The following is a 22,574-nucleotide window of genomic DNA, read 5'->3' on the forward strand; positions in this document are numbered from 1 at the left end:
TTTCTTCGCACCAGTCGTCAAAATAAGGGTTCGAAAAAAAACAAAATTCCTTATGCGTACATTTTGCTATAAATGAATAACGTTAGTTGTCGGGTGTTTCTGCTTCATAGTAACGTTAAGTTGTGTGTATATATATATATATATATATATATATATATATATATATATATATATATATATTTATATATATATATATATATATATATATATATATATATATATATATATATATATATATATATATTTATATATATATATATATATATATATATATATATATATATATATATATATATATATATATATATATATATATATATATATATATATATTATTATTATTATTATTATTATTATTATTATTAACAAGAACTAGCATGTACAGTTTCATTACACACCAAAAGCACTTCGCATTCCTTAACAATAAGGATTAAATGAGAAAAGAAAAACAATTAAAAAATAGAAAACAATAATTTAAAAAAGAGGAAAAGATTAGGCTATATGCACACGGACTTTTAATTTTTAGCCTGGCAGCCCAGGCTTCCGACGAACTATCTTTCCATTACAAAATTGTCACGTTTAAGGTCTGATTTCTTTAAAAATCAGTGATCTTTACTGCCTGTTAGATATACAATATGAAGTGGGTCTCAGATTGGACAAGAAGCACTGCATTAAATTCCATTTCTCTCCGCCATGTCTTTAAAATATCAAAATTTATTTTACCTCAGTATTTTCAATGGAATTTCTGCGCTAGCCTGTTGCTACTGACGGTGCTAGTGGTTACAATGGTTTTTCATCTCGTTTTACGCTTGAACAACTAAATTAATACTTAAATCTATTTCATTCATTCATTCATTCATTTTCTTTTCGGCTTAGTCCCTTTATTAATCTGAAGTCGCCACAGCGGAATTGACCGCCATCTCATCCAGCACATGTTTTACGCAGCGGATGCCCTTCCAGCTACAACCCATCTCTGGGAAACATCCATACACACCCATTCACTATGTACAATTTAGCCTACCCAATTCACCTGTACCGCATGTCTTTGGACTGTGGGGGAAACCGGAGCACCCGGAGAAAACCCACGCCAATGCAGAGAGAACATGCAAACTCCACAAGGAAACGCCAACTGTCCCAGCCAAGACTCGAACCAGCGACCTTAAATCTATTTAAATGATTGTATTTTAATTACATTACAACATCGATGCTGTAAAAACAACCTTGTGAAACTAAAAATAGTCATATTAATGTTTCACCGGAAGTTTATCACTGGCTAAAAACACTATCTGTGCATAGACCACTGCTTTTCTATAAGATTCACGGATTTAAAACGATAAAATAAAACAGCCTGGAGACATCTGCTGGTCAAACTAGTGCAAACCGCCCAAACATTGCAATATAAAAGTTTTTTTTTAGCATAGTTTATTTATTGAATGTAATATAATATAACTGCATCCTATTAGAGGTTTTATAAAGATTTCACTCTTGTTTAATACTTGTTTTCTGTATTATCGGGCTCAGTGGTTTGCAATGTCGCCTCACCGCAAGAAGGTCGCTGGTTCGAGTCCCAGTTGGCATTTCTGTGTGGAGTTAGCATGATGTTTGCGCACCCTCTGAGTGCTCCAGTTTCCCCCACAGCCCAAAGACATGCGGTATAGGTGAATTGGATCAACTACACTGACCGTAGCATGTGAATGAGGGATATAGTGTATGACAGTGGTCTCAAACTCAATTCCCGGAGGGCAGCAGCTCTGCAGATTCTATCTCCAACCACCTCCAACTCACACCTGCTTAAACATCTTGAACACCTTGATCAGTTGGATCAGCTGTGTTTGATTAGGATTGGAGCAAAACTGTGCAGAGCTGCGGCCCTCCAGGAATCCAGTTTGAGACCCACGGTGTATGGTGTTTTCCAGTACTGGGTTGCAGCTGCAAAGAAATGCCAGAGTACTTGGTGGTTCATTCCACTATATGGCTACTAAGCTGATAGAAAATGAATGAATGAATGAATGTAGTAGAAATCGAATATTCTGAAACGAAATTATGCAATTTATGAAGTGTGCCTCACACAGGTGAGTGGGTTTGACAACCCACCTGTAGAAATACTTTTCTTTCTATTAAAAAAAAACCCTCCGGTCTCCTTACTCTAGCTCTTTATTCTCTGAGCACAAGCAGCTCCTTTGAATAATTAGCACTTCTTGTGTGTATTGCCTCTTCATGCTGCTGACCCACGACTGCACTGCTCCAACCACATCATCAACTTCGCCGATGACACAGCAGTGGTAGGTCTTAGGTGTAGTGGTAGGGAGCAGTGTTTTCAAAAGCAATCCAGAAAAAGAAAAGCCCTCACCTGATTTTTACCATGTTTACCACATTCTCACCCTGCTATTTACTTGTTTATTTTATTTTTTGCCTTTTGTATTATCTGCTTTCTGAACTCGTTCTTCACCAGACTCAAACCCCATCATCGCGCTCAACTCCTCTCCACATCACAAGTCCACCGACATACACAACGAGCCACTGGACAAACTGCGGGAAAGCAGTCAATACTGAGGTACGCGAAAAAAGGACTGGCGCCATACCACCCGTAGCATTCATTTTAAAGACAAAATGCAGCCATATGTTAACCTGGCTACATAATTCGCGATCTCCATAAATGTATACAAAGCTACGTTTTCAGAATGAGCCTATGTTGACTATTGAGTATGTGCTCAAACCATTTCATTCCTCCACACTTTATTCAATAAAGATGTGCTGGTATCAATAGATGGTCTTGAATATCCAAACCTCTAAGTACCATTTGACGCAGTCATGATTAGTTTAAACTCGGTCCTGGAGGGCCACTGTCCTGCAGAGTTTAGCTTCATCTCGACTAAACACTACTACCTGAAAGCTTCTACCCAGCAAGCATTTTTTGGTCTAATAGACGTCTATTAGACGTCTAAACATAGCCTAGACGTCTAGGCTAAATCACGGCTAAATTTGGGCTGTCAGTGAAAATCTAATAGACGTCTAAGCATAGCCCAAATTTAGACGGCTACATATATACGTCTATTAGACGGTGAAATTTGGTCTAGGCTAAATCACGGCTAAATTTGGGCTGTCAGTGAAAATCTAATAGACGTCTAACCATAGCCCAAGTTTAGTCGGCTACATATATACGTCTATTAGACGGTGAAATTTGGTCTAGGCTAAATCACGGCTAAATTTGGGCTGTCAGTGAAAATCTAATAGACGTCTAACCATAGCCCAAGATTAGACTAGACGTGATTTAGACGCCTTTTCAACGGCTACAAATATACGTCTAAAAGCCGGTGAATTTTGGTCTAGGCTAAATAATGGTTAAATTTGGGCTGTCAGTGAAAATCTAATAGACGTCTAAGTACAGCCCAAGCATAAACAAGTCATCAAAATTTCAGCTAATGAATGATTATGTTTATACATTTAATAAACAACACAAATACACATATACATATCAACATTTTTGATCAACAGGTTTTCAAAAATGCAATCCATTCAAACTAATTAAACAAAGCTTTTATTAATAAAAGCAACATTAACAATATTAAAAACATTAAACAATACAAAATAAATAAATAAATAAATAAATAAATAAATAAATAAATAAATAAATATATATATATATCAAAGTTATGACAAAACAAATTAGATAAAAACTAAGACTTTTTTCCTTTTTTCCACAGAAGATATTTTAAAGAAAGCTAAAAACCTGCAAAAAACATACCATGGAAGTACAGGTTATACACCAATGGTTACAGGTATTCAGCTTTCTTCAAAATATCTTGTTCAACAGAATAAAGAAACTCAAAGGCTGTTATTTTTGCTTCATATGCACTCAAAATTATTCTTGTAGCTTAAAAATATTCTGATTGAACAACTGAAAGCATGTGGTCTGTTTTGAGGATGTTTTAGGTTTTTATCTGGACTTTAAACAAGTTGGGCCCATTGCTGTCTATAGAGAATGAGAGCTCTCAGATTTCACCTGAAGTATCTTAATTTGTACTTCGAAGACAAATCAATGTTTGGTACGACACGGATAATTAAACGTTTTCAGTTCTGGTTAAAAAAACCCTTTAAGTGTACATGAACCCAAAAAGTCCATCCAATCTATATGTGACACTCAGCAGGTTCAAAACTTCTACACTAACATCTGTAGGTCTGTCCCCAGGACCAGCATCCTCAGCCCAAATGATAAAGATCTCCACTGTTGTGTGTGCGATGAGATTCTGCCACTTTCAGTCCTGCAGAAAAAGGAGAGAAAATACTGAGACGTGTTCTAAACTCAGTCCTGTGACTGTGAGTTTTACAAATACATTTTTGAAAGGAGGGTGGGTTGACACACTCACCACATATTCCTTTAAGTCTTCATTGAGGTAGATGCACAGACTCTTCAAATGAGGTAGGTCTTCAGGACACAATCACGCTTGATGGTTACGTATTAAAACTAGAAGAAAAAAAACATCTATTAACATAAAAAATAATTAGTCACAGGTTTACAGCTTAAAGCTGATTACTTATTTAAATTCAGTTATTTATTCACTTATTTTAACTATTTTAGTATCAGTGTGTTATATTCAATGTTTCTTTGTCAACAGCAGTTATATGGATAATGCATAAATATTGTTTAATATTCATTCTGTGTCTTTGATGTGACTCGAAAGCTTCATCCAGCTTGTTACTGTACATGGGCAATCTGCATATGGACAGGAAAACCAGCAAATGTGGTCATAGTGTAAATGTTTTAGTCTAAAGTGTTTAAGCAACTCATACCTGCTAGACTGCTCATTTTACATGGACACACTCAAATATCTGTGGAGAAAAAAACCAAATAATTACAAATATTAGAGAAGCATTATAATAATAATAATAATAATAATAATAATAATAACTTCATAGTAATCAGCTTACTTTATACTAGATTTTACAGTGACAAGTCAAAATACAGTTACTCATATTACAAAAAAATGACATTTTCCATAACATATTAAAGTTTATTTATAAAATATAAATCAATGAAAAATCAGAAATTAACTTAAATAGATTTTCTAAAAACAGAATTAACTTGGTTCTTGTGTTTAAAAGTCTCTTGTTATGAAATCACAAGCAAATATGATTTAAAAGCCAGAACTACAGAAGTTTCATCTCATGACTGACTTTTTTATTTGACTTCATGAGGCAATTTAATTAAGACGACTCGCAATGTACACAATAAATACTCTTAATCACCGAACTTTGCTAAATAAGTGTTTAATTTTGCGTGTTTAAAATGTTGTAACACTCCCTCACAGCGTTTTTGCTTGTCTAAGATTTTTGGAATAAATGGTGCCTGTCCATTGATATTAGCGTAATACTATATTAAAACTCGCACATATAATAAAAAACATTGCTAAACAACATGATATTAAAGCAGATTACACTTACCTTGCAGGGCACTCGCGCTCGCAATCCAACGCGCTACAATTTTCAAACCACAACAGCTTCTTCCTCTTGATTTGTTGGTCCATTTCAGCCGAGCCGACTTGACAAATGTGCAATACCACCATCTATCGTGTGGAGTACAGAACTGCATTGATTTTTTTTAACTGATTAGATCTGGTTTGTTTTACCGTAAGATAGATGTAATATATTATAAAATAAGATATATTATGCCATATTCGTTTTTAATTATAAATAAAAAGGCAGTAAGTCTGCAATAAATTTTTATGTCAATTTTGCGAGGTGGGTAAAGAACATCTAATTCAAAGCTAAATTATGGCTACAAATTGAACATGTCACGAAATTACACCTTAACACTTACTGATAATGCGTGCGTGATGCACGTGCTGCACGGCCAAATACTACAGTGAATCAGTTTAGGCTATCAGTGGGCTATAAATAGCCGTCCGGACGACGAGCTAATTCAAGGCTGCGCTCAGACTATGAAAATAGCATATATTTTTAAAAGCCCAAACACCCTATATGCGATTGACTTTCCTTACTTGAAGGAATATCATACATATCACAAGGTATTTTGCCAAAAAAAACAGGTAATCAAATTTAAGTTTTTTTGGGCTAGAGATGGGTTACACATAGCCGGACTAGATTGGGTCTATACTTCACCGAGAAACTGAAACTACGTCTATTACTTGCAGGAACCTCATAAACGTTATTGACTTTTCTTACATGATGGAGTATCATACATATATAAGCTTTATTTAGCAAAAAAACAACATGCAACCAAATTTAAGGTTATTCGGGCTAAAATTGGGTTACACGTAGCCGGGCTAGATCTGGTCTATACTTCACCTAGCCGGTGAAATGACGGCTATTGCTTGCTGGGTAGTATGACTAGTAAAAGCTTAATTAGCTGGCTGAGGATGTGTTTAATTGAGTTGGAACGTTTCAGAACAGTGGATACTAATTTTAACAGAACTCATTTTTATTGCGTTGGATAGATTTTGGAAGTTTGACAAGCAACACGTGACATCGTCTTCATTTTCAGGTTTGACGTAAACACCGTGTTTGTGAGCGTGCTTTTCTAGATGGACAGAAAATCCGATGAATTCACTGGAAATTTAAAGTCCATACATTAAACCAAAAGGGTGGAAGCAATAGTAATGTTCTGGCCAATTCAGAATATGGGTGACTTGAGAAAGGCTGACCATTGCTATACAAACAAAGATGTGTAAAGAGCACTTGAAGTATTCACACAGACTAAAGGTAAGACCTGCTACCAAAATCACAATCATTGCAAATGGCTGACATGGTTTATTAATGAAGGTTAAATTAAATCCCTCTGGTGAATAACAATAACATAAACAGAAAGGCAATACATTTTTAGGCACTGCACACTTTATTATTAAATTCACCTTTATTGCATACTTAACCATTATTTCCCCACATGTCTATAGTTGTGTTTGCATCTAAAGATCATAAAACTAATATCGAATAAACATTTGCTAATAAATCAGCGTTTCCATCCAATGAGAAACAAAAGAGAACACAATCATCACTTCCTGATAAACTTGCAGAAATATCAGTCAGAGAAATGTAGTTTAGAGCGTTGGGATTTGCCACTGTGGTGTTTTTTCTTCTCTAATTAATGAGTGGCGCCTCAGAAGGCGAAGACGGAATGCAATGAACACGGTGGCTTTTGGAGGCGTGAGACGAGAGCGCAGACTGATGCTCAAGACAGTTCTGGAGGGAATAATAATCAGTAATAATAATACTGAAGCATTGTGATGACAGACTGACGGCTGAGGGGTTTTAGAAATGAGCAAAACAACATTTCAGATCTTTTACAATGTGCTGGAAACGCTGCAAAGTCCATCAATGCATCCCATCACACACATTTTTATCATCACATGATCTTATCAAACTAAATCACATCACTTTTAACGCATAAACTGGATTTTATTCAGTAAATGTGTTCCCATCATAGTTTATGTGCATTTTTGCTTATCAGATAAAGCGTTTATCCAACTCAGTAGTGCACATGTGTTTTTATGGCATTTTCAAAATGGATGCTAAATTTATCTTGCCATTTCCAGCAAGCATTACTTTATGTCTAGTATTTAATTCTGAATCACTGAATGCCTGCTCAATTGCAAGTCACTTTGGACAAAAATGTCTGCTGAATGACTAAATGTAAATGTTAAATAGGTGGATGGAAACATAGCTAGTGACTGTGTTTTTAACAGTATCTCCCTGAATCTAAGGAATATACACTACCTGACAAAAGTCTTGTCGCCTATGCAAGTTTTAGGAACATCAAATAATAACTTGACTTCTAGTTGCTCAATTGGTATCAGAAGTGGCTTATATGAAAGGCAAAGGCCTCTAGATGACGCTTACTTGACCACGATAAAATATGATGATGCCTTGATTTTGAATGATTTCATTAGGACAGTAAGGTCTGACTTTGCTTAGACTAAAGTCTCATCAGTGAACCTTCAATAATGTCCAGTATAGAATATGTGGTCATGCTGCAGTGGAAACAGAATGAATATTGTGTCTGACTCCATCATGAGCTTGGAGGACTGCATCCATACATCTCTGCAATGACTCAAATCACTGATTAATAAAGTCACCTGGAATGGCAAAGAAAGCGTTCTTGCAGGACTCCCAGAGTTCATCAAGATTCTTTGTGTTCATCTTCAAAGCCTCCTCCTTCATCTTACCCCAGACATGCTCAATAATGTTCATGTCTGGTGACTGGGCTGGCCAACCCTGGAGCATCTTGACCTTCTTTGCTTTTAGGAGCTTTGATGTGGAGGCTGAAGTATGAGAAGGAGCGCTATCCTGCTGGAGAATTTGCCCTCTCCTGTGGTTTGTAATGTAATGGGCAGCACAAATGTCTTGATACCTCAGGCTGTAGATGTTGATCATCCACTCTGCAGATCTCTCGCACGCCCCTATACTGAATGTAACCCCAAACCATGATTTCTCCTTCACCAAACTTGACTGATTTCTGTGAGAATCTTGGTCCATGTGGGTTCCAGTAGGTCTTCTGCAGTATTTGTGATGATTGGGATGCAGTTCAACAGATGATTCAGCAGAAAAGTCCACCTTCTGACACTTTTCCAGATGATCAACTAGAAGTCAAGATATTATAAGTTGCTCTTATAACTGAGATCCACGACGAGACTTTTGTCAGGTAGTGTAGATTACAAAACTATAACTGTCTCACAAATAACGAAAGATGAAAGATGTCCCGAGTTTATTCCTGACAGAAGTTGCTGTATTTTGTTTTTGAGCACCACACAAACAGGTGAAGAAGAGTCTTGTCTTATGTCAATCCAAAGATGAGGGCGACGATAATGATGAGAACACAGACAGACACACAGCCGCCTATAAGGATCAACTTCTGTGGGGGAAACGGACAGAAAAAGGGAGGTTAATTCATGATTTCTTAGATATTGTTCATGAGACTGTTGTGAAACCTTTATAATCATGTTGTGACATATAATGACATGACAAATGGCATAAACGTGAATGAGATTTTATGCATGCTTATAACAACTGTTATTACATGTCATTCGCTTGGTAATAACATTTTGAATGCAAAGATGACATTGTTTGTTATGACAACTTGACATAAACAAATACATCACAACCTGTTTTTGTCTTTGTTATGACAACTTGACATTACCAATATTGTCATAAACACGATTATCCATTACACATGATTAAGCCATTATAATCATATATACAGCGCACGCCCGTAGCCAGGGCGGGTTCGGGTGGTTCGAAAGACTGACAAAGGTCCAGAATTTGTCCCATACATGAGCTCATCTGTCCTATTTTGGGTACTAAGCCATCATAAATTGTGAAAATAACCAGCCTGATCTCAGGAGAAAACGTAAGTATTTTACGTTTTGACAGTTTAGTGGCTAATTCGTACGAATTCATACGAGTTCATTCGTACGAAGTTGTACGATTTTAAAAAGGAGGCGTGGTACCTAACCCCACCCCTAAACCCAACCATCATTGGGGGATGAGCAAGTCGTACTAAATCGTACGAATTAGATCGTACGAATTCATACGAATTAGCCACTAAATCAAAAAGTTAGGAATTGCCGTGAGATTGTGTTGAAATAACCCATCAAAGGCTTTAAGACCAAGCGGAATCTGAAGTAAGTGAAGTCATCCTTCACTACTGTATTGTTAAATAGAGATAAGGAATTTTACGCAATGTTATCTTGGACCTTGTTCTTGAAAGAAAAAATTTTGAATACTAAATAGGCTGTTGTTGTTATTCGTGATTTTTCAATTTTACTTTTAATAAATATTTTTAAGCTCTACATTATTATTATTATGTTTTAATTGTTCAATATTCAATGTGCCAAATTTGGTTGAATGTGCTGCTCAGTATGTTATTTGCCTAATAAATGATAATAGACTAGATTTTAATTTAAACCTTCAGCAGATTTCATTTTTTTCCGATCATTTATGATGATATATGATGTAATAAATTTGTATTTTTAAAATAAGTCTTTTTTTCTTCACATTTCAGGAAATATTTTAGTAAGTTTTAAGTTTAATACTAAAGTTTTTTAGTATTTTATCAAAAAGTGTGGTTATGATGACCATCTGACAAGCTAACCAGCTAAAATAGTGCTTAAAATGTCACTAAATGCAGTATTTAAACCTCAGAATTAAATAGAAAATTAGGTGAACAACAGCAAAAAGGTCCACTTTTTGAGAAAAAAGAACCACTCCTTTCACCAGGCTGGCTATGAGCTTGCAGTGTCATTAATATATAGAATTTATGAACCTCGACTACAGTGTTACAAGCTGAATTTGTCATTAAAATGTCATTAAATATTAATGATGATGTTAAAATGATTTGACAGAGTAATGCCACTTTTAATGAGATGTATTGATGACGAATACTTTTTCAGTGGAACAAATTGTACGCAGTTTTATGCCATATTCCAAAATGCACATAATAATATGTGGATGGAAACATGGCTGCTGACTTATCTTTCACTCCTTGGTCTATATCAATGGACCACCACTATAGGTTCCACATTACACTCTATACAGTCTATCATCTCTACCTGACCACAACAGGAGACGGATGGCACCAGGGAAAGAGGAAAGAACAAGAGAAAGCTGATTTCAGTGCATTGGTTGCGATATCTCACCGTTCTGCTTGTCTTCTGGATTTTAATAGCCGCTTTGGTTTCCTCTTTAGCCTTTTCCACATATTCCTGAGCACTGCAGACGTTTGTCTCTATATTGTTTATTAACTCTCCCTAAAAAAGAGGGGAAAATACAGCTCATTTCTATTGTTCTCATTGAATGGATTAGAACGATAAGGTAGAAAAAGGAAATTATAAACCCTATAAGTCTATTATCTGTTAATATTTTCTTTATCTAAAATGCTCTCATTCTCCCAGAGTTGTCTATATGGCTCTGGCTCCTGCAGCTCATAATAGTCACACAGCGTGATCATCATACTGATTGTTAATATATCAACCCAGGCTCATTATAGATACGTACTCCTGTATACATTTCTGGAGAGCACCAAATTCATCCCAAGATGTAAGTTTTGTTTTTTTTTTTTGCAGTTTTTGTTTTCATGAATCAACCAGAGGCCGCTGTGTGAGTGCCATTCATGCCTGCTATTCTCACGTAAATCCATCAAAGGTTGCTGTGCACGCTTTTTGAAATCTTAAATTTCTCTAGCAAGTGCTTTTCATGCCTGTTGTTCTCGCATAAATCCACCAGAGGTCGCTGTGTACACTTTAAAATCTAAATTTTTTCTAGCAAGTGCTATTCACGCCTGTTGTTCTCGCGAAATCCACCAGAGGTCGCTGTGTACACTTTTTGAAATCTAAAATTTCTCTCGTGAGAGCCATTCATGCCAGTTGTTCTCGCATAAATCCACCAGAGGTCGCTGTGTACGCTTTTTGAGATCTCAAATTTCACTCGTGAGCACAATTCACACCTGTTGTTCTCGCATAAATACACCAGAGGTTGCTGTGTACGCTTTTTGAGATCTCAAATTTCTCTCGTGAGCGCCATTCACACCTGTTGTTCTCGCATAAATCCACCAGAGGTCGCTGTGCACGCTTTTTGAAATCTAAAATTTCTCTCATGAGTGCCATTCATGCCAGTTGTTCTCGCATAAATCCACCAGAGGTCGCTGTGTACGCTTTTTGAGATCTCAAATTTCTCTTGTGAGCGCCATTCACGCCTGTTGTTCTGACATAAATCCACCAGAGGTCACTGTGTACGCTTTTTGAAATCTCAAATTTCTCTAGCAAGTACTATTCACGCCTGTTGTTCTCGCATAAATCCACCAGAGGTCGCTGTGTACGCTTTTTTAAATCTCAAATTTCACTAGCAAGTGCTATTCACATCTGTTGTTCTCGCATAAATCCACCAGAGGTCGCTGTGCACGCTTTTTAAAATCTAAAATTTCTCTCGTAAGTGCCATTCATGCCAGTTGTTCTCGCATAAATCCAACAGAGGTCACTGTGTACACTTTTTGAGATCTCAAATTTATCCCGCGAGCGCCATTCACGCCTGTCGTTCTCGCATAAATCCACCAGAGGTCGCTGTGTTCGCTTTTTGAGATCTTAAATTTCTCTCGTGAGCGCCATTCACGCCTGTTGTTCTCGCATAAATCCACCAGAGGTCGCTGTGTACGCTTTTAAAATCTCAAATTTCACTAGCAAGTGCTATTCACACCTGTTGTTCTCGCATAAATCCACCAGAGGTCGCCGTTAACGTTTTTTGAGATCTCAAATTTCTCTCGTGAGCGCCATTCAGGCCTGCTGTTCTCACCTTAATCCACCAGAGACCGCTGTCGACTAACTGACTGCCCGACCGATCCCCCCATCCACCCCTTTCCTAAACTCAACCGATTGCTTTTTCAAAAGCAATCCAGAAAAAGAAAAGCCCTCACGGTAGCCTGATTTTTACCACGTTTTCAGATTTTACCACATTCTCACCCTGTTATTTACTTGCTTATTTAATTTTTTGTCTTTTGTTTTACCTGCTTTATGGAACCGTTCTTTGCCAGACTCGAACCCTTGTTATGGTCAGCTCGTTACGGTCAGCTTCCCTCTGCATCTCAAGTCTGCCGATGTATGCGGTGAACCACCGGTCAAACTGGTAACAGTAGAAAAACCGTCCACATGGAGGTTAGCGGTCAGCTGATAGTGTGAAAAGAAACAGAAGCTGTCGGCCGCTACATACCACCCCATAACGTTCGTTTTAAAGATGAAATGCAGCCATATGTAGCTCTGGCTATATAATTCGTGATCTCCAGAAATGTATACAGGGGTACGTATCCACAAATATATTAAAATAAAAATATTCAACAAACTGGGAGACGCCGTTTTAAATGACAATCGTTTCAACTTAAGTCTCAAAGAAGTTCATTTTAGGAGCATTTAAGCTCTCGGTCCATGTGTTGTGGATAAAATATGGGCAAAATTTTAATTGTGGCCAACCAAAGAGACCAACAGAGATGTATTTAGAGTTGTATTTTACATTTATAAAAACACAACCTCTGTCAACCTCTGAACCAACAAATGAGTTTTATAAAGTTTATTGCCATCTTTTTTACAGTAGAACAATCACAATAAGAGCTGGGTGATATGACACGATGCATAAACATGTATTAAACACTAATTTACCTGTGTGTATGTTGCAAGCCAGGCTCATTCTGAAAACGTAGTCCAGTGGACGTTTCTGGAGACTGCGAAATACTTAGCCGGGGGTACGTACAGCTGCATTTAACTTTTTTAAGCGAACGCTGCGGGGCGGTGTGACGCCGTTCCTTTCGGCGCTTAAGGCCGGACGCTCGACTCCGTGTGGAGGGCTTTCCCGCTGCAACCAGTTTGTCCGGTTAGCTCTTCGTGTACTCTGGCGGACTCGAGGCGCAGAGAGGGGCTGACCACGATGACGACGACTGGGTTTGAGTCCGGGGAAGAGCGGTTCCAGAAATCAGGTAAGAAAACAAAAATAAAATTTAAAAAAATGAAGCGAACAAGTTCGTCACAGGGTGAGAATGTGGTCAAAATCCGAAAACGTGGTAAAAATCAGACGAGGGCTTTTCTTTTTCTGGACGGCTTTTGTGAATCGTCGTTGGTTGGGTTTAGGGACGGAAGAGGGTGGGTCAGCCGATTGGCCGGTCGCACGGTCAATCACTCTGTCATGCAGGCAGACAGGCGGAAGGTCGTTCGACAGCGGCCTCTAGCGGGTTTACGTGAGAACGCCGCGGGAAAAAGCGCACACAGCGGCCTCTCGCAGACTCACGAAAACAAAAACTGCAAAAATACGTACCTCCCGGGACGTATTTCGCGGTCTCCAGAAACGTCCCCAGGACTACGTTCTCAGAATGAGCCTGGGTTGAATATAACTGCAGGTTAACAATGTTTATATGTAATAACTTTAATTGACAAAAGATATTGTTTACTAGTTAATTAGTTAAAGTCATTAGCTAATAAAGTTATGGTAACTCATAACCTTCACATTTCCGAATTTGATTGCAATAGAATAATGTGCACATTTTGTAAAGCTACAAAATCTAGATTTTCATTAACCTTAAAGAAACATTCATTTAACTTCCGGCTACATATTGTATTATGTATTTATCTGTAAAGCCATCTATCACTGATGCCTGGTATCACTCTTACCTGGTTGTCCACCAGCACGGCCAAATCCACAAACATATCTTGAAGCTCACGGATGCAGCTCTCCAACTGGATGATTTCATTGTGTCGCGACTCAATCTCATTCATGGCCTGTTCAGTGATGCTGCAGTCCATGATGACCTTTGGCAAAAACACGGCACAGCCAGCATACACTGTTTAAAATGCTTTAATTTTGACATTATTTCTAAAAACAAGAAAATATGTTTTGCTTGTCTAGAAAACGCTTCTTTATTTAAAGATTTTAAGATATTTGGACTAGAAACAAGACAAAAACTCCAAGTACTCCAAGTTTTACAGTGTGCGCTGGCTGTTAATGAGGATATAAACATCCACTCACTCCTGTTGTGAAGATGGATGGGTTGTCACTTTCCAATATGGTCTCCAACTCCTCATTTGTCGTCTTTCTTCCTGCTACAAAAATAGTTGAACAATAATAGTTTATGGTATTACAAAAGTTTTAAGTATTTGTATTTTTGTCTTTGTCACATCCTAGAGGTGTAGTATTGGCCCATTCTGTCAGATTTCCACAAATGATGTTTAACAGATTCAGGAAATTTTCACAGTATTTCCTATGATATTTTTTCTTCTGGAGAAAGTCTTATTTGTTTTATTTCAGCTAGAATAAAAGCAGTTTTTATTTGTTTTAAAGCCATTTTAAGGACAATATTATTAGCCCCCTTAAGCAATATTAGTTTTGGATTGTCTCCAGAACAAACCACTGTTATACAATGACTTGCCTTACTACCCTAACTTTACCCTAATTAACCTAGTTAAGCCTTTAAATGTCACTTTAAGCTGTATAGAAGTGTCTTGAAGAATATCTAGTCTAATATTATGTGCCATCATCATATATATATATATATAAAAGATTACATTTTGATTTTAATGCCAACTTTAAGTATTAGATGCATGTAACTCACTGATCTCCAGCTGTCTCTGTATCCGTCCTTTGCATCGTTCCTTGTATTCAGATTGCGCTGTGTTATACTCTGACATCACCTCTACAAATTTACGTGACAGGGTGGAGTGCTGAAATACAGAAAACACTTACAATGCAATAACAGTGCATGAACTTCATTCATTTTCCTTCAGCTTAGTCCCTTATTCATCAGGGTTCGCCAAAGCAGAACGAACCGCCAAATTATCCAGCACATGTTTTACACAGCGGATGCCCTTCCAGCTGCAACCCTATACTGGGAAACACCCATACACTCTCACATTCACACACACATAAATTACGGCCAATTAAGTTTACCCAATTCCCCTATAGCGCATGTGTTTGGACTGTGGGGGACACCGGAGCACCCAGAGGAAACCAGGGAGAACATGCACAGGGAGAACATGCAAAATCCACACAGAAATGCCAACCGACCCAGCCGGGACTCGAAACAAGCGACCTTCTTGCTGTGAGGCAACAGTGCTAACCGCTGAGCCACCGTGCCGCCCTAGTACAGTTAGGGTATGTGCTAATCATGAACTAACTTTAAATACAACATGAGTCACATGTGTGAGTACATAAGTGTACTGTAAAAAAGCGATATATATGACATATATTATTACATATATTACGCACTTACACACTCAACAGCATAGTATTTGAACGTAGTGTCATCCCAAATGGAACACTTATGTTTTTTTTACTAAGTGGAAGTTCAAACCGTTTCCCTGATGACACATGTCACAGACTGGTGTGTCTGACCGCTCTCACCTGTGTTTTTCGTATCCTCACATCAGCTGATTGGCCATTAAATGCCTCCTCCTGCTCTATGCTCTGCTGTATATCTTTAAAAAGAGAAATAGAGAGAAAACTTCAATATGTTTTTAACAGCAAACGGCGCTCTAAACTAGCTTTTAACAACAGATGGTGCTCTAGACTAGTGTTTACCAGTAGATGCCTCGCTAGGCTAGTTTTTAATAGCAGACGGTGCTTTAGGCTAGTGTTTAACAACAGATGGTGCTCTAGGTTGGTGTTTAACAACAGACGGCACTCTAGGCTGGATTTTAGCAGCAGACAACGTGCTAGGCTAGCTTTTAAACAGCAAACAGCACTCTAGGCTTGTTTTTAACAGCAAACGGTGCTCTAGGCTAGTTTTTTTAACAGCAGATGGCACTAGGCTAGTTTTTAACAGCAGACAGCGCTCTAGGCTAGTTTTTCAACAGCAGATGGTGCTCTAGGCTAGTGTTTAACAGCAGATGGCGCTCTAGGCTAGTTTTTTAACAGCAGATGGCGCTCTAGGCTAGTGTTTAATCAACAGATGGGACTCTAGGCCAGTTTTTAACAGCAGACGGCACTCTAGGCTAGTGTTTAACAGCAGACGGCGCTCTAGGCTAGTTTTTTAACAGCAGATGGCGCTCTAGGCTAGTTTTTAAACAGCAAACAGCACTCTAGGCTTGTTTTTAACAGTGAACGGTGCTCTAGGTGAGTTTTTAACAGCAGACGGTGCTCTAGGCTAGTGTTTAACAACAGATGGTGCGCTAGGCTGGATTTTAGCAGCAGACGACGCTCTAGGCTAGCTTTTAAACAGCAAACAGCCCTCTAGGCTTGTTTTTAACAGCGAACGGTGCTCTAGACAAGTGTTTAACAGCAGACGGCGCTCTAGGCTATTTTTTTTTTAACAGCAGACGGCACTAGGCTAGTTTTTTAACAACAAATGGCGCTGTAGGCTAGTTTTTAACAGCAGACGGCACTCTAGGCTAGTTTTTTAACAGCAGATGGCGCTCTAGGTTAGTTTTTAACAGCAGACGGTGCTCTAGGCTAGTTTTTAACAGCAGACGGTGCATTAGGCTAGTTTTTAACAGCAGAGGGCGCTCTAGGCTAATTTTTAACAGCAGATGGCGCTCTAGGCTAGTTTTTTAACAGCAGATGGCGCTCTAGGCTAGTTTTCAACAGCATATGGTGCTCTAGGCTAGTGTTTAAACAACAGACAGCGGTCTAGACTAGTTTTTAACCTCATAAGGGACTCTAGGCTAGTGTTTAACAACAGACGGCGCTCTAGGCTAGTGTTTAAACAACAGACGGTACTCTAGGCTAGTTTTTAACAGCAGACGACACTCTAGGATAGTTTTTTAACAGCAGATGGGGCTCTAGGCTAGTGTTTAACAGCAGACGGCGGTCTAGGCTAGTTTTTTAACAGCAGATGGGGCTCTAGGCTAGTGTTTAACAGCAGACGGCGCTCTAGGCTAGTTTTTTAACAGCAGATGGGGCTCTAGGCTAGTGTTTAACAGCAGACAGCGCTCTAGGCTAGTTTTTTTACAGCAGATGGCACTCTAGGCTAGTTTTTAACAGCAGACGGCACTCTAGGCTAGTTTTTCACAGCAGATTGCGTTCTAGGCTAGTGTTTAAACAACAGACGATGGTCTAGACTAGTTTTTAACTGCAAAAGGGACTCTAGGCTAGTGTTTAACAGCAGTTGGCGCACTAGGCTAGTGTTTAAACAACAGACAGTACTCTAGGCTAGTTTTTGACATCAGACAGTGCTCTAGGCTAGTTTTTGACATCAGACAGCGCTCTAGGCTAGTTTTTTAACATCAGACAGTGCTCTAGGCTAGTTTTTAACAGCAGACGGTGCTCTAGGCTAGTTTTTAACAGCAGATGCCTCTCTAGGCTAGTTTTTAACAGCAGACGGTGATCTAGGCTAGTGTTTAACAGCAGACGGTGATCTAGGCTAGTGTTTAACAGCAGACGGTAATCTAGGCTAGTTTTTAACAACAGACAGCGCTCTAGGCTAGTGTTTAAACAACAGACAATACTCTAGGCTAGTTTTTGACAGCAGATGGCAGCCTAGGCTAGTTTTTAACTGCAAAAGGGACTCTAGGCTAGTTTTTTTAACAGCAGACGGCGCTCTAGGCTAGTTTTTAACATCACTGGTATTTTAGGTCTGCAATATAAATCTCAATAATTTAATATTTTAAGAGGCAATCAGTTTTCTAATGTGTTATTATGTAACAAAAGTTGATCCAGTTTAAACGTGTGCTATTAAAGATGACAAACTCACGCTGTAACTTGGAGCGCACTTTATTAGCCAACGTCTTGATGTCGTTCATCAGTTCCTCAAACTCTGTTTTTGTTTCTGTTGAAAATAAAAGAAAGGTGCAGAATATGTTTGTATATACACAATAAAAAATGTCCAAAGCTGTACTAAAAGTAGCATAAATGATGATGTATTGTGAAAGCAGTCCTATTTGGCATGTCAGTGTGTGGTTGGGAACAAGAATATAAATGTTAATCACCAAAAATATAATCTCAATTGGTGGGGTCAGAGAACTGCAATTTAGTGTCATCATCAGGCTGTAAAAGCTGATTGTCAGACATTGTGAATCTATAAGGGACGCTAATGAAAGACATACTCTCATTTGGGTTTGGAGAGGCCAGTGTGGCCCTATGGTTTCTCTTCACTTCTTCTACTTTCTCTGCCAAAGAGTCGATGAACTCTCGAATCTCTTCGACCTGAGAAAGACGAAGATAACAAGCTTAAAACAGGAGGATGAAAACACTCACTCTTACTTGTATGAGCATTCACTACTTACTTGTATTTTTAAAAAATATATATTCATTATCTGTTTTTTTGTCCTGTCTCTGTTATGCTGTTACACTGTAGAAGCTCTGTCACCAAAACAAATTCCTCGTATGTGTGAACACACCTGGCAATAAAGCTCTTTCTGATTCTGACTAATAAAATGAGCGGTTGCTCCTTTATAAAGCCAATGTCACACAGAGTTTGAGTATGCAAAATTCTGTGGGATGTTGGTGAGAAAAAAGGTTATATGTAAAAAAAATTAACATGTTTTTATTATTTTGTTTAGTTTAGACTGTTTTATTTAGTTACTTAGGGCAACAGTATCTCCACATCAAAAGCTACTGGTCAGCCCACCATTCAGCAAACATCTGAAAAACAAATCACCTATAAACTAACATCCAAGCATGCTATAGACTTGTGCTGCTGTGGCTTTTTTTTAAGTTGGAAAGAAATCTGTGTTTCAGAAACTAATGAAGAGAGCAGAAGGCAATGATTTATTTGAATTATTTAGCCTGACATGTTTACTGCCCCAAAATATTTTAAATGTAAAATATATTCTGTTCAATGGTGGAAATAAGTTGTTGTTGTCTTATATTTTAGGGCAGTAATCACAATACTGCAATATTTTTATCCAAGGTTATCATACCGTCAGAATCTTATACCGGTGGCTGACCCATGCCTACTCTGCTAAAAAAAAAACTGCTTAAACCAGCCTAGGCTGGATGGCTGGTTTAAGCTGGTCAACCAGCCTGGTTTCAGAGGGATTTTGGCCATTTCCAGTCTAGTTTTAACTGTTCAGGCTGGGAAATGACCAGCTAAAACCAGCCTGATTTAAACTGGTCAAGCTGGTTTTAGCTGGTCATCCTCCAGCCTGAACAGCTAAGACCAGGTTACTACATTGTTCTTAAATTAGTGAACAGAACTATAAGATAACAGCTTAATTCAAGATGTCTGGGTCTGAATTTGAGGATTATACAGATGAAAAGCAAGGATAATATCAAACCTGCTCAAAGAACTCATCCAAAAAGCCATCTTCAGTGACCATATTATTGTTCATAGCCACCTCATTCTGCTCTTCCAGCTCTTTTCCCTGATGAATAGAAATACAGAAAGTTGTGAGGAGATTCATATTCATTTAAAGGTATAGTTTACCCAAAAATCTGAGATGATAGTAATATATATATATATATATATATATAATTAAACACATACCCCAGACCAGTGTTTAGCATTTTAATGAAATGCATTTAATAAGCAAGTAATATTATGTAACAAAATTCATTTGGATGTGTTTGAGCCCCAAAATCCAATACCACAACAGACAGAACCCCCCTGATGTCCTGTTTATTCAATGATAGCGAGTAGGCTAAATACAGGTTAATGATTACTTTGCTCAGATCAGATCACTACATATACAGAAAACTCTCAGTTTCAGTTACAATGTAAATATCCAGCCTAATCACATCAGCTCTCTGACTTCAGATGATCTTTATGATCATGAGGAGCTTCATCATCAAACATTAGCATGATCCCGTTGTCCACACTCATTCACGTTTACCAATTCTTCTCTTACAGTGACTCAATTATACTATAGGTTAGGTTAGTTTAATCAGTCCTTATGAAATTTGATTTGAGACACGTGACACATGATCATTTTAAAAACATACAAAACATATTATACGATGAGTACTAAAAAAAGGTGCTGAGGTAAATTAAAATTCATGTCCATCCTTCAAATTAGTTTACATTCCAGCATATTTACAAGTGATTTAAAGTAGAAGTAGCAGTTGGTATATATTAGCGTACTATAGCCTACTATAAACTAGCAACAGCACTACACTGCTGAAAAAAAGACCAGCTTGACCAGCTAAAACCTGCTAATAAGACCAACCAAGATCAGCTAAAAAGTGGCCAAAACCCCTCTAAAACCAGCCTGACAAACCAGCTAAAACCAGCTTGGGAGACCAACTAAAAACAGCCTGACCAGCTTAGGCTGATTTAAGCTGTTTTTTTATCACTAGGGTAGTTGGCTAGTAATTGGTATATAGCCTACTGTACTATAAACTAGCTAGTGGTTGGCTAATAGTTGGTAGGCTAATGGTTGGAATACCATTAGCAACTAGTAACCAGACTAAGCTGGTTGGCCCATTTTAGCTTGTTGACCAGCCTGGTTTTAGAGGGGTTTTGGCCTCTTCCAGGCTGGTTTCCAGCCATTTCCAGCCTGGTCTTAGCTGGTCAGGTTGGAAAATGACCAGCTAAAACCAGTAGGCCAGCCTGGTTTAAGCTGGGCATAGCTGGTTTTAGCTGGTCATCTCCCAGCCTGACCAGCTAAGACCAGGCTGGAAATGGCTGGAAACCAGCCTGGAAGTGGCCAAAACCCCTCTAAAACCAGCCAACCAGCCTAGGCTGGTTTAGGCAGTTTTTTTCAGTAGGGTTGCGACTAGTTGGTAGACAAGTAGTTGGTATAAATTAGCCTAATATACTATACACTAGCAACATTACTAGTTGCTTAGTAATTGGGACATAGTACTATACTATAAACTAGTTAGTAGTTGGCTAATAGTTTGTACATACTTGCCTACTATACTATAACCTAGCGAGTAATTGGTAGATAAGTAGCTGGTGTATACTAGCCTAATATACTATACCCTAGCTAGTACTTGGCTAATAGTTGTTATGCTATTAGTTGGTACTAGCCTACTGTACAATAGACTAGCTAATAGTTGTAGGCTAGCAGTTGGTATATACTAGCCCACTATGCTATATACTCTATAGAGCATCAAACTTTACACATCACATGCTACTAAGTGATCAGTATGAAGCCGTGTCTGTTAGACTGCAGTAAACTCAACACATACTCACATGTCTGAGCTCCTGTGTGCGGTCCTTCATGTTTCATTCAGTCAGTCTGTCAGGTTTTATTGATCGAAGCCAAACTCCACATATGCAGCTAACAGACGACCTTCCCAGAACTCTAGCTGGCTAACATTCCATACAAGCTAGCTAATGTTTTTAACAAGCACAATGTTTAATAAAGGATTTTAATAAACGTTTAATAAAGGATGTTCCAGGGATTTATTTAATTCAAGTTATGTTCCTATGATGTTAAATTATTAATTTTTATATATATATATATATATATATATATATATATATATATATATATATATATATATATATATATATATATATGATGTTAATTATGTTAATATTTTATGTTTTATAATGTTTTATTTAATTTTTACCATTTTTATTATTTGTTTTTAATTCTCTTATACTTGTTTCTTTTATTCCTGTTTATGTAAAGCACTTTGAATTGCCACTGTGTATGAAATGTGCTATATAAATAAACTTGCCTTGCCTTGCCTAATAAACTTCAGTGCAAAATGCAGCTGCCAGAGTTCTTATCAGGAAATATGATCACATTATTCCATTTTATCCTTCTTATACATTGGCTACCGGTTTAGTATTGATTATAAAATATTACTTTCTACCTATTAAGCTTTAAATAATCTAGCTCCTGTTTATCTAACCAACCTTCTGTCTCGCTACAATCTAACTCACTCATTAATATCTCTAATCTCAGGGCTTCTGGTAGCCAGAATAGCAAAGTCTATTAAAGGAGGTCGAGCCTTCCCATTTATGGCTCCTAAACTCGGGAATAGCCTTCCTGATAACGTCCGAGGCTCAGACACACTCTCCCAGTTCAAAGCTAGATTAAAGACATATATTTTTAGTAACACATACACTCAATGCATTACATAACGGTATAATGCATGAGCATGCTCCATGCAGGTGAGTGGGCTTAACAAACCACCTGTAGGACGCACTCCTTCTGTCCTAATACATGAAGCACTTTGTTAGAAACACTTATATACCTTAAA

General features: G+C 37.9%; 1 protein-coding gene and 1 long non-coding RNA gene across 3 annotated transcripts; both read right to left on the reverse strand.

Moving 5' to 3' along the window:
* Window positions 1–3,834: 3,834 nt before the first annotated feature.
* LOC130242240 (uncharacterized) lies at window positions 3,835–5,674 on the reverse strand. Its single transcript, XR_008838947.1, has 4 exons — window positions 5,442–5,674; window positions 4,791–4,829; window positions 4,367–4,464; window positions 3,835–4,261 (listed from the first exon to the last, which is right to left on the reverse strand). It is a non-coding gene; the product is annotated as an uncharacterized LOC130242240 (long non-coding RNA).
* Window positions 5,675–6,871: 1,197 nt separating this feature from the next.
* stx1a (syntaxin 1A (brain)) lies at window positions 6,872–21,610 on the reverse strand. Of its 2 annotated transcripts, none has more exons than XM_056473584.1 (10): window positions 21,553–21,610; window positions 19,694–19,780; window positions 18,521–18,620; window positions 18,169–18,243; window positions 15,882–15,955; window positions 15,094–15,202; window positions 14,511–14,584; window positions 14,156–14,293; window positions 10,649–10,759; window positions 6,872–8,865 (listed from the first exon to the last, which is right to left on the reverse strand). In XM_056473584.1, the coding sequence occupies exons 1-10, from the start codon at window positions 21,580–21,582 to the stop codon at window positions 8,788–8,790; spliced, it is 876 nt and encodes a 291-aa protein (XP_056329559.1). In that variant the 5' UTR covers window positions 21,583–21,610; the 3' UTR covers window positions 6,872–8,787. The 2 variants fall into 2 exon arrangements, with proteins under 2 accessions (XP_056329559.1, XP_056329560.1); XM_056473585.1 differs by lacking the exon at window positions 6,872–8,865 and adding an exon at window positions 12,508–12,623 and having other exon boundaries at window positions 10,675–10,759.
* Between the last annotated feature and the right edge of the window lie 964 nt (window positions 21,611–22,574).

Source organism: Danio aesculapii, chromosome 15, assembly GCF_903798145.1.
Source record: "Danio aesculapii chromosome 15, fDanAes4.1, whole genome shotgun sequence".
Lineage (NCBI taxonomy): Eukaryota > Metazoa > Chordata > Actinopteri > Cypriniformes > Danionidae > Danio > Danio aesculapii.

Coding starts and splice junctions, on each gene's coding strand:
- stx1a (XM_056473584.1), bottom strand. CDS start 21,582: ATGAAGGACCGCACACAGGAGCTCAGACAT. Junction 19,781..21,552: donor GCACACAGGAGCTCAGACAT/GTGAGTATGTGT, acceptor TCTATTCATCAG/GGAAAAGAGCTGGAAGAGCA. Junction 14,294..14,510: donor CATCCATCTTCACAACAGGA/GTGAGTGGATGT, acceptor TTTTTGCCAAAG/GTCATCATGGACTGCAGCAT.